Here is an 18,738-nt window from a genome sequence, read left to right as displayed (position 1 = left end):
CAAAGCAGTGGTGGGACTGAACACACATGCCAACAAGTATATCCAACCAACAGCTGGAAAAAAACATGCCACAAAAAAGAGAAAAACCCACAACAACTTGGAAGACCTGCCAAAACCAAAAAAAAATTCTTGGAATACAAGAAGCAATGCAAAACCCCACAACAATCTCACTGAAATTCCTATGCACAGCCAACCCTACGAACAGAAACTATATTAGCATATTCACCAACAGCCAATTACACATCCTATCCTAACAAGTAAACCCAGAAAATTAAGTAAACATACCCCCAGAAAGGGAAAAAAAAATTAAAACATAGATATGGTAAAGAAAAAAAAAAAAAAAAAACATACCATGAGAACAAAAAAATGATGACCGAATAACTCAAACAAAAATAAACATGAAATACCAGAAACCATAAAACCGGAATAAAGGCCTGCCAAAAAACCAAAAAAACTCTTGAAATGCAAAACATCCCCCCTCCAACAAGCCCACTGGAATTCCTATGCACAACAACCTTGCGAACATAAACTATATTAGCATATTTACCAACAGCCACTTACACATCCTATCCTATAAGTAAACCTAGAAAAATAGGTAAACATACGTACACCAAAAAAAAAAAAAAAACCATAGATATAACAAATATCCAAAACATACCATGACAACCAATAAATCATGACTGAATAACCCAAACAAAAACAAACATGAAATACCAAGAACCACAACCGAAATGAAGGCCTACCAAAAAAAAAAAACCTTGGAATTCAAGAACCAATGCAAAACCCCACAATAAGCCCACTGAATTCCTATGCACAACCAACCTTGCGAACATAAACTATATTAGTATATTCACCAACAGCCATTAACCCATCCTATCCAAACAAGTAAACATACCATGACAACCCATAATAAATCATGACCGAATAACCCTTATTCGAAGATCTAAGGAAAGTTTGGGAACATTATTAATGACATTCGTCGAATAATCATATCAAATGGACATGTCCATTTCATTCACATTAGACGGAAGGAAACCAAGTAGCTAATTGGTGTTCAAGGATGTTCTGTGATGAAATGAAAATCCTGAAAAATCCTACAAAAGCTAACACACATGTATGCCAATTTCAATAGATATAACCAATGCAAAACCCCACAATAACCTTGGAATTCGTCAAACATTCATATCAAATGGACATGTCCGTTTTATTCACATTAGACGGGAAGGAGACCAAGTAGCTGATTGGTGTTCAAGAATATTCTGTGATGAAATGGAAATCCTGAAAATCCTACAAAAGCTACCTCCAGAATTAGAGAAACTTCTTCAAGCTGATATGTTGGATGAGCCAAATTAGTTTACTATTTGTTTTGCTTTCTGTTGGGTCCTGTGTGACCCTATTCTTTCTACCCAAAAAAAAACCTCTATACAATATATTAAGCTTAAAACTACTTACAAACCCAAAATACCCATTCATTTCTTTTGGTCACATAGAGCCATTTAAACATAATGTTTTTAATAAAAAAAATGGATAATCATTGTTGCCACCTGTACTATAACTTAACTACTACTTTATTCCCTATACTTTTTAAAATTACTAATTTAACCTTACTATTGCCTCCCTACCATTAAACTCCATCAGTTAAGTGATGATGTGGCAATTTATATTTATTCAAAAATCTCAAAATAATCCTAAGGTTTTATTCTACTTATTTATACTTTATACTAAATAACATTATTACCTTAGTAATTAGTAAAAAAAATTAACCCTAATTAGGTAGCTCCTTATTTTTTAGCTTTTTTGTATTTACTTTTCAATTTGGTGTTGCTTTTTAGTTTTTGTTATTCACTTTTTAATTTGATATCATCAATTTTAAGAAGTTCCTATTTCCATAGATTTTCATTTATTTACCATCTAATTTGGCATTATCAATTTTAAGAAGCTCATTTTCTTAGCAGAAAAAATTAATCTAAGTAATCTTTTTTTGGAAATCAAAATAATGAGAATACAACTCTAAAATTGGTACTTGATATGGTTTTTTTTTTCTAAATGAGGATAGTATTGTATTTTGACTCTAATCTTAGAAGGACAAAATAGACATTAGACAATCAACTGTAACGGTTCTTAACATTGTTAGAATTGACGCGGGGTCCCTTGGTCTAAAGGTAGATTGTATGACCAGTAGAAAAAACAACCGCTAATGGGTTTTTTACCCCTTTTGGATTGGCGGGGAACAATAATTTCATAAAAAGCTAGATCCTTTAGTAATTAAACTATAGTACAAAAAGCAACAATAATTATCCCAAAATAAATTATCCAAAAAAAGAAACATATCCAAAAATATGTTTCATCCAAACATTCTCCAAAAAATAATTCTTATATTAAATTGTTTTCTTTTATCCAAATTATGTTTGTTAATATGCCTGAAAAACCTATCCAAACATTAATGTATTCTCACACCTCTACATATTCTTAAATTAAGTTTTACTATTTTCTTTTTACAATGATCTTTTCATATCAAAATTCTAATTTATATTTAACTTATCTATCAATTTAAATACGTAATAAAAAAGTACCTGCATCTGCACGTGTTATAGTAGTAGTATTCTCAAATTTCTTAGTCATGCTTCCCATCCAACGGAGGGACATTTAATATTTACTCTCTTGTCTTAATCAAAATTAATTGAAACACCTGACTCTTTCAAATGCAATCCTTAAAATAAAAATAAAAATAATAAATAAAATCAGCAATTGCATCTTGAAATGGTTTATTACCTAAAACTTTCTTCTTGTTTCGTTTTTTGAGTATTCTTTTTTTTTTCGTAAAGACATTATTCTAATTATTATTATTGTATTATTATTATTTTATAAAAAAAATTACCATTTTGAGGCTTGTCATGCAGATTGGCAACCACTTAAAGGGATAATGCCAACAAGAAATTTATCTTGTCCATTTCCTAGTCAGAAATAGACTATCACCTCAACTTTTAATGTGGTGTTGGAACACATGTTACACATCTCCGAAATGAATAGGATATTAGTCCTAACGCACCACAAAGCCAATTCTTTTAATTTTGGTCAAACGACAAAGCCTACTTGGTAGATCATACTATCAGTTTTGTTTTTTCATATGACTCAGTGTCTTGTCAATGTTGACAGATGTTGAGAGTGTAATGTTTTTTTTTCGCTAAAATGATCATTATATTAAGTAAATAAGAAAAAGAAAAAATACATCAATTAGTACCTTATGAGGAACCAACCTCGCTCACCCGCAACAACTATTGCCCCCAATACACCATTCCTCACTGGTTCCTACTCAAATTAGAAAATTACTAACTCATCAAAAACGAAATCTAGGATGTCTAGAGGCATCCAAATCAAGTTTATTAAAGATAGAAGCTAACCAAGGAATGTTAATATCAGAAGTTCTTGTCCTAGCTGCCAAATTTGCCAAAAAATCTGCCACTATATTAGTTTCACAAAAGCAATGTGAAATCTTCCAGCAATAGTCATCAAATATTCTTGTAACTCTCTCCACATATGAAAGATATACTAATGTATTTTCTTCTGACTGTGTTAAAGTCACCACAACTTTAGAATCAGTTTCTACCCAAAGCTTAGTAATTTGTAAATGCCTTACCCAACGCAATCCGTGAATGGAAGTTTTCAATTTAGCCTCAAAGTTGGTTTTAACATCTAAAAAATACTGAAATTAAAAACCATCACAACAACTTCATTTCGAAAAACTCCTCCACCGCCAACCCTTCCTGGATTCCCCAAAGAAGAACCCAACAATATTTAGTTTTACTCCATCCTGCAGCAAGAGGATACCAAAAAATTTCTTGTGGAGGAGCAACACCAATGACAGAAAAGTTAAGGCCCATTCTTCTTGCATCCGAAAAAATGGTGGGAGTTACACTTCTCCCATCCATTTTAAAGCCAAACTGAACTAAATCTGAAAAAATTAAACCCACCACCTCAATAGTCCTAAATTTAAATTTTCAAACCGGATTTGATTGTGGACCATCCAAAGGAAGTATAAAAGCAAACAACATCCATTAATCCAAGCAGTTCGTAAAGGAGACTGTGAAGCCTATTGTTTCCAAGCCTTGAACTATTCTACAATCGAATCTTTTACTGTCCAGCTATAACCAAACTTTGCTCCAAAAGCTTCTCCACATCCACGTGAGAATGAGCAGTGAAGAAAGAGATGTTCTATATCCTCTGAAGCTTTACCACACAGATTACAACGAGAGGCCAGCATAATCCCTTTTTGAGTCAACAAAGCATCAACAAGTATCCTATCATGAAAAAGTCTCCAACAGAAAACTTTTTGTCTAGGTTACAAAGAAGTCTTCCAAATATTGTTTGCCCATTCCAGTTGTTCCCCTTTTCTACGATAGAGATCTCATGCGGATCGAAAACTAAACTCTTCCCCCACCGAAAATTTCCAATCACAAACATCAACAAAACTAGCACAAGGAACATGATATAACATAATAAGAGAGATTACCTCTAGAAATTTGGCATTGTCCACTGACGAAAACCTCCACTCCCCTTGCTATAAACAATCTGCAATAGTCAATTTCAAATGACCCTCTAGATCCAGAGGAATACCAACATAGGTTGCAATGGTAAAATTTCCCAACCACCTGTCAAACCAAAAATTTATATTCTGACCATCACCAATTGACCACCATTCGTGAGCCCAAACAAAACTCCAAACCTTCCTCAATCCCAACATCAAAGATGATTGTTGCCCATAAAATTTTAAATTTCCTTTTTTTCCACCATCTTCCCCTTAAAAAGTGGGCAAAACCAGAGTGTTTGTGTTTAATTATCCAAGCCAACTTGCATAAGGATGCAAAATTCACATCTCTTAATCTCCGAATACCCAAATCAACCTCACATTTTGGAGTACACATTTTCGCCCAAGACACTGTAACCTTCTTCACAACTTCTATACTCCATGTCCAAATGAAGTTATGCATCCAAGCATCTGCTTGTGAAATGATAGAGCTAGGACACCAGTACACTGAAAAATTATGAATCGGCATGCTAGAAATAACTTAATGTACCAGCTCCACTCTACCTGCCATAGAGAAAAGCTTTTCACACCACCCTTGTAGCCGATTCTTAATCTTGCCTAAAAAAACTGGTAGCAATCTGACACGAGTAACTTTTCCTTTAAAAATATCTACCCCCAAGTATCGAGTAGGAAAGAGAGCAATTGAGATATTTAACATGTCCACAATTTTCTGTTTCCGACGATGAGACACACGCCCAAGAAAAAGCTTACTCTTCTCCAAACTGATATGTTGACCCGAAAATTCTTGATACTTAAATAAGAAAGTTTTCAAAGTTTTAACATAACATAAAGAAGCATTTGAAAAAAATAAAAATATCATTAGCATACATCATTATAGAAGGAACTTCTACTCCCATGGGACTTGTCAAAGTTCTCAATCTACCATCAGCAATCAAGGAACGAAGGCCCCATCATAATACCTCTTCTGCAAGAAAAAGAAGAGGAGATAAAGGGTCCCCTTGCTGAAGCCTTTTCTCAACTCCCAAAAATCCAACTAGTCCCTCACTCAATAATAGTGAGATTCTAGTAGACTAAAACATCTCATGAATCCAACCAACCCATCTATTTGAAAATCCAAAAGCCTTCAAGACCAAGAACAAAAACTCCCATGATAGAGTATCATAAGCCTTTATAATATCAATCTTAATTCCCATCCCTCCCCCTCTAATAGAAGAATGCAAAATATTTGTAAGTTCTGAAGCTACAACAATATTTTCAAAAATCATCTTACCTTTCTAGAAAGCTCCTTGCTCCTCAGAAATAAGCTTATGCAAAAGAGGACTCAACCGAGAAGCCATTATCTTTGGCAATGCTTTGCAGAAAAAGTTCCCCATACATAGAGGCCGAAATTTATCCAGTGTAGTTGCATTCTCCACCTTGGGAACTAAAGTTAGGAAACAATTATTTACTCCTTTTGATAGTTTCCCTTTGCGAAAGAAGGATCGAACTGCACCCCAAAATCAGCAGAAACAATATCCAAGCATTTAAGAAAAAGACTTCCCGGAAAGCCATCTGATCTTGGAGAACTATCAGGATCAAGATCCCATACCACTCATTTGATCTCCTCATTAGAAGGCAAACCTTCAAGTAATAAACAATCATCATTCATCTACACTTTTAGAATCGTAGACAACAACTCTGGGTGAGCCAGTAGGAACCAACTTTATGATAGTTTTCAAAGCAAGTCACTACATAATCTTGCAGTTCAATTGAGCTTGATGTCCAAGTGTCATCCACTATTCGCAAAGATTTAATAGAGTTTTATTCCTTTGAAGTTTAGTAGAAAGATGGAAAATTTTTGAATTCTTATCTCCTCCCTCAGCCACCTGACCTCTGCTTCCTGTTGAAGAAGAGAGTCCAGATGATCCATTGCTTGTACAAGTTTTGACTTCAAGGAAGCCTCTTGATCAAAATATTCATTTGTCATACCAAGCTGATCAATATTATTTTGTAAGGATTCTAGATCTTTCTCCACTTGATGTACTTCAATAGAAAGATTAGGAAAGGTAATTTTTTCCCAAGCTTTAAGACGCTGCTTAAAATTCTTCAATCTCTGTGCAAGTACAAAAATGGGATCACCGACAACCGGTTCCACCCAAGCCAAAGGAACCACCTCCAAAAAGGAGTCGTCAGTCATCCAAAATTATTGAACCTGAAAGGAGAGTTTGTTGGTTTGACACCTTTGTCAACAAAGACAAAAATCGGAGAGTGATTTGACGAGTGTGTTGGTAGAGTGATCTGTTTAGAGTCACCAAACAGCTCTAACCATTTAGCATTGAAGAAACTTCTATCAAGGACTGAACAAACATTACCAAGTTTTCGTTGATTCGACCATGTAAATTTCCTTCCTAAAGACGAAACTTCAATAAGCTCACAAACATCAATGGTAGCCTGAAAATCAACTGCTGCACCCAGCGAGAATCCACCTAAACCCCTCCTTTCTGGCATGCGTAACACTGCATTAAAGTCCCCCATAACCATAAATCGTAAGCTGGACAAAGGGAGAGCAACAAGATCCTCCCAAAGCCGTCTGCGATCAGATCTATCACAACAAGCATGAACCACTGATAGTCCAAAAAGCACACCTCGCCACTTGAATTGAAGAGATAGTTGTTGGTCAAATGAAGAGAGAACAGATGGCTGCTGCAACTCTCGCTTCCAAAAGACTCATAGATTTGGAACTTTCTCCATCCGAAAATTATACACAAAATTAGAAGAATATCCCAATCTATTAATTAAAAGAATTGGGCACTTATTGACATCCACTTTTGGTTCTGCGACACAAAAAATGTTTGGTTGATGAGTCATTAACAGCATTTTAAGAGCCCTCCTACCAGATGCATTCCCAATGCCGTGAATATTCCAAAAGAAAAGGTTCATATCAACAGTTACAGAGCAGCACTGTCCTATCCCAATATGAGGTTCTTATTTACCGTAGAAACTTTTCCTATAGCAGCATCTAGCTTTTTGAATTCCTCTGCCATCGAACCCTTTTACTTGTGGCCACTTTCTTCACTGCGTGAGCCTTCTTAAGACGACTAGGCTTCCGACGAGGAGAGCCTTCAACCCGCACTGATATAGAAGACGAAGGAGGAAGAATAGCTTTCAATTGCAACATTCCATCACTTTCCAATCTGACCGAACTAAAATATTAATGACCTATTCATAAAAAAATCAAATAGTCCAATTTACTTATGCTTTTCTTGCCAAAATTATTAAATATTATGTATTTATGAGTAGAAAAATAAAACCACCAAGGACATATCATGGATATACCTATGCGGCTATGCTCGGACAATCAACTTTCCTATGTGTATTGGTCATCACATATCTCAATCGGGCCAGATTAGATTATAAACTATATTTGAATACCAAAATTGAGTCGTGTGTTTTTATCATGTTTTTAGGATTATAAACTTAATAGATGATAACATAATTAGGAGGGTCATGTTGTCTTGGAGCACGATTTTTGTGTTTGTGTCTACTCTGTGGTTGAAAGATCTTTATATAATTCCTTCTTCATGCTCTGCTCTTGAATAAGTTCTCTTTGAATTCAAAGAAAACAAAAAAAATGAGTTACTTTGCTCACAAAAATATAAATAAATGTAAATGAATTAAATTGAACAATGTAAATATTTAATTACATAAATTATTTAGTCGAATCAATTGTGTTAGATGGATGAATACGGATCTTCTACTTGTCAAGGTAGAGAGGTAAACATATAATTAGATAACCCTGAATAACAGGAATTAATAGGACTTTCCATTATCAAAATCTCACTGTTTTTTAAAAATATATTTTATTTTCTTATTTCTTCATTTTCCCTGTGGTGACTCATGTTCTAAGAGACCTGTTTGCGAGTCTAAGATCAGGTCTCAATAATTATATCATATAAAAAAATTATTAAAAAATTAAAAATCACTACATCGATAAACATATAAAAGAATCACATATCAAACACATTGGCGTGCTCATATTTCTTTCTCAAGAGAACAATAATGGCATTTTAATAACTAATTTGATGCCCATTTTCACTTTCAAAAAGAACATTTGGTACATGCATTTTAAGTGCGGCAATGTTTTTCAATCATCTCAATACCAATAAAGCCACTACTTCTAGTCCAAAGCTTAAACAATGTTACCTTTGTTAAGAAATGACAATTTATAAGATTTTTTTGCATTCCCCCGACTGTGGTTTCCAAAAAAAATCGAATTAATGAATAATGATATATCTTCATTTTGATGACCAAAATGTCCTTACATTCTTTTGACTTCTTTTTTTCAAATTGTCACATAGATCTTTTTTTTATTATTATTTCTTTTCTTCAACTTATCCAAATCTTGAACTAAGGTATGATCGAGGTGCTAATAATTTGGTATTGGAGCAGCTTTTAACTGAACATGTTATCAGTTGAACAAAGAAAATTGAAAATGATAATATGTCCTTAATTAGTTTTTTGGATACCTCACGCAGGCAATTGCAAAATATCAAATAAATAAATAAATAAGTAAAGTAAAAATGACTTGAACCAAACCTTAGGGGGTTCAAATAAAAATTATCATTTTTTTAGATCTAGACTATTTATAAGAAACATTGCCTTGTTAGTAAAGATAGCAGCTAGGTTGTGGCAACAACCTGAGTCCCTTTGAGATCGATTTACTAAAGTTATATATTTCCTTTATTCTTCTTTTCTGAATGCTGGGTTAGGGTCTTAACCTTCATGGCTTGGCAAAGTCTATTAGTGTGGTGCAATGCGTTGAAGCCTCAATCGAAATGGAGCATTGAGACTGGAGAACAGGTTTGAGTTTGGTCTGATAATTGGAATGAAGGTCTTCCTTCAACTATTGAGCTGGATGAACCACCACCGAGCATGGCAGATGTGTTAGTGGCAGACTTATTTTGATGGGCAAAGGGACTTGAAGGGATTCCAGTGAACAGTTATTCTCTCCAACTGTGGCAAAGGCTATTTGTAAAATGCCATCACCTCTCTTTCCTAGATCTAATTTTGTGCAATGGATAGGAGCTTCAAATGGGTTGATTGGTTCTCAGGAGATTTCAAAATGCTTCCTGATCACCTCTCTCTGCATGGGCTTTTATGCCCCCTGAAATCTCAAAGTGTTATATGGAGAGCAAAGGTCCTACCTAAGGTCAAGATTTTCTTATGGAGGGAGTTGCAGGGGTGGGGTTAGCGATAGGCAGCCATGGTGAAGCGGAACTTTAATATTGATCCAAGTTGTAAACACTGTGGTATCAAGAATAGATACCAAACACACTACAATAATGAAAATACTAAAACTTGAGAATGAGAATGTTAGGTTGAGTACCCCTCCCAATTCGTCAAAACACGTGTAGTAAATCATTTCCTTTAAATCTATGGATCATCTTCTTAATGTAAAATGCTTAGGTCTACATTTTTCAAGCAAAACAACAAAATGCTTATTTTCATGGTTTTAACATAAGAGAGGCCATCGAGTAAAGAACCCATGCTAGTATGGCAGATATCACTGTAATCTTTGTAGGTATCTTCCCTGCATCCTTCCTTAGAACCATAGCTTCATAAATCGGCCAACAGTTTATCACCACAAAACTAGATATGAACAACTGCACAGATACTTCACCCAAGTTCCCATCTCTAAAAACTCCTGCTATTCCCTTCAGAAATGATATCAAGTTGATAACGGCAGCAGTTGTTAATGGTACAAACAGAGGTGATGCAACTCCAAACTCGAAAATACGTTGTTCATATCGCTTACTTTGTTCTTCATCCATCACTTTGCTAGTCACATTGAATCCAAATGCTGAAATGCCAATTGCATTTAGGAAGTAATCAGTGCATCCAAATAAAAAGGATGAGATTGCCCTTATCATCCACATTCTTTGATCATTCCACCACCGTCGAATTGTTCCTCCATCTAGTAAGAAATCTAGTAGATCTTGTGCATAGGCTCCCAAGAAAAGGAACATGTATAGATAGAACCAAGAATCTGATACCTGTTCATTGGCCAAAATTAATTTGATGAAAAAAAAGGAGTTCAGATCGTCTACTCTAAAGAGTAAGAGGATAACACAACCCTCATAGCTCCCCACCACGCATTCAAAAGTTCTTCTCCTAAATGCGTGGTAGAAGGGAGTGAGAATAGAGTTCGGATTGACTCTAATTTGTGCTCTCCAGACTCTAATATATTACGAATACCCGAGGGCAGGGGCAAGGCACCAATGTGGGTCCTACCCCTCTTAATTATTATTTTTTATTTGTGGTCCCCATATGATTTTGTGATTGGAAAGTGTAATGAGAGCACTTTGTACTCCCCGTTAGGGCAATGATCCGGATTGGTGAGAATAATGCTATCTTCTACCGGTTGTTTCTATTTGGGCCTTTTAGTGTAAGGAACTTGTATTGCATACCTCTGGGAAGATGAAGACTCCATTGATGAGAGCAAGCTGAGGAGCAAAGGCATAGAAAGTGACTGGCAAGGACCAAATGGGCCAGAGTGAATAATGAGTATAGGCAAGGCCCATTAGAAAGCCCATTGATTGAATGCCAAAGGTAATTGGGCTGTACTTGGAGAGAGCCACCTCTAGTAAGCCCACAGACCACCTCTTGACCTGGCTTATCACATCACTGAAGTTGATGGGCACATCCCCCAGAAAGGCTGCTCTTTCAGGATTGCAGAACACTGATTCCCAGCCCTCACATTGCAAGCGATAACCTGTGAAGTAGTCCTCCACCAAGGATCCGTATCTGAATCCCATCTGTGCATTTTAGGAAAACAAAAAAGAAAACAAAATTTATTATCTTTAGATTGCTAGACCCACACCTTATGGAGTATGAATGATGTTTTGAGTAACCTTACCTTCATGCCCCAGTTGGTTTGATTCTCAAAGTTGCAACTTGCTACATGGTGAGCCAATTCCAAAACCGGCTCAGACCAAACCGGTTTGCTCACGGCACGATCTGGACGTAATTCTTGGATCTCAGGGGTTAACGGTGATGATGGTGGTCCAAAAAGAGCCCGTCGACGGAAAAAACATCCGGTGCCAACATAACTTGTACCGGCTAGCCCATTCATCCCTTGTGGGTTAATTTTGAACAAACACTTTATTTCACTTGCGTAGATATCATGCTTGTTGATTCCATGGAAAAGCTGAGGAAATTGAACATACGCTAGCTTTGAACCAATTGAAGGGTCCAAGAGATAACATAGCACTCGTAGTGGTGTTTTTGGATCATTTGAATACATATCGCAGTCTAGGGTTAGAATCATGGGTGCATTTGTCATGGCAGCCGACACACGAAGCTTTAACAAACAACAATAATCAGTAATTAAAATGTGTTATTGAGAGGATAAAATGTTCATTTTCTTATACTTCCATTTTGGGTTTGATTTGGGTTTGGTGTAAGTTGAGCTATCTCAACCGGCCGAACCCAAACCAGACCTAATGTCTTATAAATTTTGATTATGAAGACAAAAAAGGGTATCCATAAAAAAGAAAAAAGAAAATTTCTTACCAAGACATTAAGGGCTCCAGCTTTAAAATGGTGTGGAGAGGACTTGCTCTTCTCTCTAGAAACATAAACAAGGTTTGGCATATCATGGCCAGTGATGTCTTTTTCTCTTCCATTCTCCATCAAACCCTGCATCTTTTGGATGTCATAAATGATATAAATTGGAGTGTTAGCCCTACAAAACAGATTTCATGCTAAGACATACCTGAATCACTGTTGGATGATCATGACGACTAAATCCAGTAGTCCACTTGTAGAAGGTATTATGCCTAGATACATCAGTAATGTATTCATCTGGAACCTTGCCTCTGTCCATCGCAGTTTCAACCTTAGCTTTCATGGTTTCATACATCATCTGAAACATTTTGAGACCACAAAAACTAATTAATGAATTCTTTAATCTTAGGTGGATTCACCTAAAAACAAAGGAGTCGTTTGATAATCCACCAAAACCCAATTATGGTGTTTCTTGCTTTGAAAGGGGGGGGGGGAGAGGGAGGGAGGAAGGGAATTGTCTGAAAACCATTTGATAGGGCTGTTTTTTGCTTGGAGAAATACTTTTGACTATTCTTTGAAACAAAAGTTCGGTTTAAGTTGGACTTTAGTGAAACAGTCTAGAGAAAGGTATTCCTAGAATTTGGTATCTTAAACATAAAAATCCTACTAAAATTCTCTCATACTGTGATAAAATTCTTCCATTCATTGCTTCTTCAACCTCAACAATAGGGATCATTGGGTTCTTCATTCTTTCTATCTCTGGCGACCAAAATTCTCTTCATCTTTTTATTCTTCGGTGAAATTCTATCCCTTGTTTTTGCAAGAAGGGCCTTTGTTCTTCATTTTCTCTATCTCAGACTATTCTAATAAAACACTTGTTTACATTGTATTTCTATTTCTAGAAACAAATTCTATTAAATGCTTATAAAATATTCTTGCTTTCGAAAAAACTTAAATTACTTCTAATATTGTTTTTAAAATAAAATACTTTATTAGTTATCAAACAAATATAAAATTATTTCATATGAAGAAAAATGTGAGATACCAATTGTTAATGACTAAAATGGTCATTCTATATCCCCGGTTTGAACCGGCGGTTGCACGATCCGACCAGGTTCGCAACCTAACAAGGTCCGGCCAGGCGGTTCATGGTAGGACCGACCACACTAATAAGTCCATCCGAATAGCAGCAGTATGAGATGGCCTCATGAAGGTAGACTCCTACCACCCAATAACTGGAGAAGAGAGTTAGTTAGGTAAAAGGACTCTTCTAAAGAGTTACTCTCCTATAACAACTCATATCAGGGTTATTCCGAATATAACTCCATCACCATACACTATATAAAGACCTCTGGTAAACACTAAGAGGTAGGTATTCATATTTCGTGTGATCAATTACTTGAATTCTCTATTGAGTAATTGAGATCATATTATTGGTACTGACTTGTTCGTCGGAGACGTACCTCGACCCCCCAAGGTCGAGCTCGTATCTTGCAGATTCGTGACAGGGAAGGACGAGCGAGATTCCATATCAACACCAATAATACATTACTTTAAACCCTTTTCCAAAAAAGCATGAGCTGAGATTTATTATAAGTAAAATCTAATTTAAGGATTCTCTAAATGCAATGCATTCTCCAGTGAGGTATGCTTTTGTCACATAAGCGACTGAACCAGATATACTTCCAAGATTCTGTGCTTGCACGTCATGCTGATACAAATCTTTTAATGCATAATGATAGAACTTTGCCGCTTGGGAAAATGAAAAATGTAATATAAAAATATCATTTAATACAAGGAGTCAACAAGAGTCTCTTTCCAAGAAATATTATATCTTTCGGTATGCAATATAATATTATGTTCCTAATAGCCAGCGAAGATGGAATCAAACCTTAAACATTGAATGTATGATTTCTTTGTAAATAGTTTATTGGTAAAGGATTTCTTATTTCTTTATAATTTTTTTATAATTTTTTTATCACTTTATTAGAAACTCCTGATTAAAACTAGCGATCACAAAGAAAGGAGATGCATGAAACCATTACTCCCTATAGAAAGTAGAATTTTTTTGACCGTTTTGTTAGATAATCTGCATAAATGTTTGAAGTCCCTCTAACATGCTTAAAACAGACAATTCAAATGATAAACAAAGTTCTCTGCGATCTTCATAATGAATCCAGCTACCTCTATCCTTATTTTAAGTAGAAAATGTAGATGCATGAGAATATTAATATTAAAAGTTTTAGGATTGTATGAATGAATTAACTTACAGACTACATCAGCTGTGGCTTTGAAAGTGACTCATGTAGGTGTATTTGGTAGAACTTTTGGAGAAGAGTTCAGAAGAATAGATGATAGGTGTTTGTCACAATAATTTATTGTTTTGCTCTTTGAGAATAAATCAGTGAGTGAAGTGGTCCAAACAATATATAGTTTTTGAAGTATTTTCATAATAGGTTTATCAAACACTCATTTTTAAACAATGGAATCTCAATATAAGGACATGTAAAAATAGTTTTATATAAGAACTCGTCTTCCAGAATGAAAATGATAGGTTAGTATACATAAAATTAACATGATTATAATAGAAAAAAAAAGTTTGTTAGTACAAATAAGCCTCATCATTTATTATGTGAGAAACATATAAAGGAATTTGTTCAGAGAGATATATCATTCGTTTTCTAAGTTATATCATTCTTGAAAATGATAACCTTTCCACCATGAAAAACCAGAACTTCCTTGGTAGTAAAACCTGATTATCATTCAAATCAAATTAAAACTGAAACAAAAAGGTAATGCAGATGGAAGAGGAGGGAGGACATGAACTAATTAGAAAAATAAAATAAATAAAACAATTAACAAGAAGGAAGATGGCCCATCCAGTTTAAAAGAGATGGTTAAATATGACAAACAAAGATTGAATTCCTTAAACTATCAAAATACGATAAGTAAAAAAATGAACAAAGACATAAGGCAACTTGAATTGACTCAAAATTTAATAAATGAATAACACAAATTTAACTTTTCATAATTTGATTAGTGTTATGATTAGTAGTGGTTCACTATGTTAAACTTTCTTACCTCCGTCTTCTCTCTTCCAGTGCAACTGTGGCTGCAAGACCTAAAATAAACATCAGGGCTCCTCTCTTCTATCTTGTTCTCTCTACAGAAAGGCAACCAGTGGCTTGCAAACTTGGCTGCTTCCATGAAAGCAAATAGTGTAAGCTCTGAACCTCCATCGTCTGAAATATAAACTGAGAGCTTCTCGACCGGATAATCATAAGCCATCACTGAGAGAGCAGTGTTTACTACGTTTATGGGTGGTTCTTTGTATGGGTCAGCCGTACATATAAATATGTCCAACGCCGGAAAATCATTCTCCTTCACAAGACTATGGAGGTTCTCTGGGAACTCCCGGCCGCGAACCGGTCGCATCCGGAAGGATTGACCGGTGAACCACATGAAGGCAAAGATGGCATCAGAGAGAAGGAAGGCGAAGGAAAAGTAGAAGGTGATGAAGGTGGTGGAATGGAGGAGAGTCAGTGAATGACGATAGAAGAGTGCTGCTAAGCCACACGTGTAGAGTAGAGCAAATACACGGTTCAGCCAAGTGCGACGGAAGGGCTCAAGCGTGTGAAGAGGAGAAGGAGGAGGGGGTGATAAGGGAGAGAGGTTTCTGTTTGTTCTTCCCATTTCTTGAACTTGGCTCTGCTAGATCTGCTCAACTCAATTAATCCTCATTCTAAATATATAGGCCGCACATCTGAGATTAGGACTTCTCACGTGTGGGTGTGTGTTATCACACACGTGTGTGAGGTGACTTATCTCAAATTTGTGATGATCTTGGTTTGTTTACAAGTTACAAGTATATGTAATGATGTGAGCTTACCTCTGCAGGTTCATGAAAAGACTATTTCCAAACCGTAAGAGATTGGCTTGGTCTCCCAGCCACCAGTCCAGTCCAGTCCGATTCGCCGGCCAGTTGAACTCCTGAACTGCAAAAGTCCCAATTGGGGATTATCAGAGCAATCTGGACCGTCAGACCAATCAAGAGCATCCGATTGTATAGGTCGAAAACCTGCTGATGTAAGCAACAAGGATGTGCTCGATCAAAGACATAAATAGGGAAAACACTGACACATAGCTATGCCTTAATGACATTAGGTTCAATGCATTCTGGAGCTTTATCATCTTGTTCACTCTACATTCCGCCATTAGAGCTCTTTGCAACTCTTACAAATGATTATATCTTCTGTTGTTGTCAATCATTCTGATTGGCTTGCATCTGACATTACCTAAATTGAGATTGTTCGTAAAGTATGAGTTCAAATAAATCAATCATTTCATGTTGGTTCAATGACCGAACCTTAACAAAAGATTCAATGCCAATATTTGTCAAAGACCAATGTCTATGAAGTATGAGATCAAAAGTTTGATCTACTCAGAGCTCAGGAATAAAAATAATAGTTCTCTATTAAAAAAAAAAAAGAAGAAATTACCATTTTCAAAATTCAAGCAGGACCATTTGGAATTTTTTGTTCCAAAGATATACATTGGCATGTATCATATATGCCACCAATGTGGTGCTAGTGTAGTGGGGTTCCACAAAGAATAAAAAAAAATGATACTTTTGTGCTCTTTTCACATCTTTATTTTCATATATTTAGGATTTTTTATTTTTTATTTTGGTGAGGATGGGGGAGGTTCATTTGTGGTACACTTTATTAATACTTAGCGGTGGATTTTCTTCTAAATATATAATGAAAATATATGAAATGGAGTCAAGATTTAACATTGGGCGGCCAAATAATGAAACCACATAAAAAATAATAATAATAATAATAAAAGATTAAGTTCTAGTATTTCAAACGTACGTGAAAAGAGAGCAAAAAACATCTTTTAGAAAAATTTCAAAAAATAGAGGAAGAGAAGGGCCAATACTCTAATTTCACATGCATAGAAAAAATGCTAAAGATATTTCTCAAGGACATGTTGATCTTTATCTCTAGTGATGCATGCCTTCTGTCACTACAAAGATGGCCCACCACTATTCTTCTCTCTGATCAATTATCTCTTCAATGTTGTCTTCATTCATTAGTGGAGAAGCAGCATGGTTTGTATTACACTTACCTATCACTAGGCTCCATAAGATCATCTTGTTATTTTTAGAGTTTTTTAGATAACATTCCTTCTTATTGGGGTGAAAGGTAAAACTAGTGATCACCAACTATTATGTTGTAAATTACAATAAATCTATTTAACAAATTACGAATTACCTACAGTTAAGTTTTATTATTAAATGGTTGGTAAAATAACCTAAATAACTTTATCTTTATTTAAGTCATTTAAAATGTAAAATTTAAATTACTTAAATGCCCTCTGACCAATGAAATGATATTATTATCCCACATTCAATACCCTCCCATACCCTTACCTTTTACCCATTTTCTACCTACACCTAGCTGAAAACCGCCCACCACCGCCGCTGCCCAAAACCACCCGCCAAAACCACCCCACTCCTTCCCCCTGTGGGCAACCAACTGCCCCCACCTTCCCATGCTGGCGACCACCTCTGGTCATGATTGGTTATGTCGAGGGTCTGGTCTGAGTCACGGCAAACATGGGGATGGAACTCAACGGAGCAATATTCACATTGACCGTCACGGGAGAATCGCATGCCCATGGCACAACCACTGGTAAGAGGAATGAGACCAGGACGGTGGGCAATGAACTCATCATTAAGGGTTGATGAGTTCCCGTCGACCTCAACCAAGTCAATTGCGATTATGGAATCTGTGCTATCACCACACAACGAAGAGCATTTGCAATGCTAGCATCCATCTCCCGAAGCTTGAACTTGATGTAATCAACGTTCATTCCCCATATCTTCACCTTCGGAGATCGTTGGAATGAAATTCCATCCATTTTTTCTTGCTCGCTTTCTATCTCTAAAATATAGAAAGTTGTGTGGATCAATTATGTCACCCTAACACCAATACAAACCGTAAGGTTATATCTCTGACTACCGAAAATCTATAGATCTAAATATCCAACTGGAAGAGCGAAATTTTAAGAACAATAAAACAACAATGATAGAAAATCCAGTAAAGCTTTGGAGGCAATGAGGTGCTTTGGTGATGGTTAGGGATAACAAATACTTGGGAGGACATATTGCCTAGGAAAAATCATGGGAAAACTCATTAGAGGTCACTGGAGACTTTGAGGATTAGACTAGAAACCACAAATGGTTTGTTTGCTAGAATAAAAGAGGGTGGGAAAAAAAGGGGTGAGAAAAACTTTTTTCATAAAATCTCAAAAGTGTGTTTTGTTTGGTTCATGGGGTGAGAAAGCTAACATGTCTAGTGAGGTGGCCCCATGCCTTTTCAAAACTCCATAAAATAGGTAAGATTTTATGAAAAAGTGTCAAAAACAACAAAATGTGACCCACATTTAACACTATTTCCACAAAATAGATAAAGTTGCAACTTTAGGGAACTCTCTCTTTAAAACCCTAATACAAAACCCTCTTTTGCCCCCAAAAAAAGGGGGAAAATGGAAACCCTCCTGATGTCTAGAGTTTCCAATTACAATGCTCCATGTTCTCCATCTTAACGTCAGGTTAAGTTTTGGAAAATTTGCAGGACATT

At 35.9% G+C, this 18,738-nt stretch overlaps 1 protein-coding gene across 1 annotated transcript; it reads right to left on the bottom strand.

Annotated features, from left to right (window-relative positions):
- Positions 1-9,824: 9,824 nt before the first annotated feature.
- LOC148999833 (cellulose synthase-like protein G2) lies at positions 9,825-15,798 on the bottom strand. Its single transcript, XM_089139297.1, has 6 exons — positions 15,173-15,798; positions 12,300-12,449; positions 12,098-12,223; positions 11,442-11,885; positions 10,993-11,340; positions 9,825-10,578 (listed from the first exon to the last, which is right to left on the bottom strand). The coding sequence occupies exons 1-6, from the start codon at positions 15,782-15,784 to the stop codon at positions 10,030-10,032; spliced, it is 2,229 nt and encodes a 742-aa protein (XP_088995423.1). The 5' UTR covers positions 15,785-15,798; the 3' UTR covers positions 9,825-10,029.
- Between the last annotated feature and the right edge of the window lie 2,940 nt (positions 15,799-18,738).

The sequence above is a fragment of the Hakea prostrata genome, chromosome 11 (assembly GCF_041222555.1).
Source record: "Hakea prostrata isolate BN-2017 chromosome 11, UWA_Hpros_2, whole genome shotgun sequence".
Taxonomy (NCBI): Eukaryota; Viridiplantae; Streptophyta; class Magnoliopsida; order Proteales; family Proteaceae; genus Hakea; species Hakea prostrata.
This window is presented reverse-complemented; position numbering and strand designations above follow the sequence as displayed.

Bases quoted from the DNA above. Each gene is read 5' to 3' on its own strand.
- LOC148999833 (XM_089139297.1), bottom strand. From the start codon at position 15,784: ATGGGAAGAACAAACAGAAACCTCTCTCCCTTATCACCCCCTCCTCCT. The intron at 12,450-15,172 runs GTAAGAAAGTTT...AAAATGTTTCAG, and splicing joins CTGGAAGAGAGAAGACGGAG to ATGATGTATGAAACCATGAA. The intron at 10,579-10,992 runs GTATGCAATACA...GCCAATGAACAG, and splicing joins GAGTCTTCATCTTCCCAGAG to GTATCAGATTCTTGGTTCTA.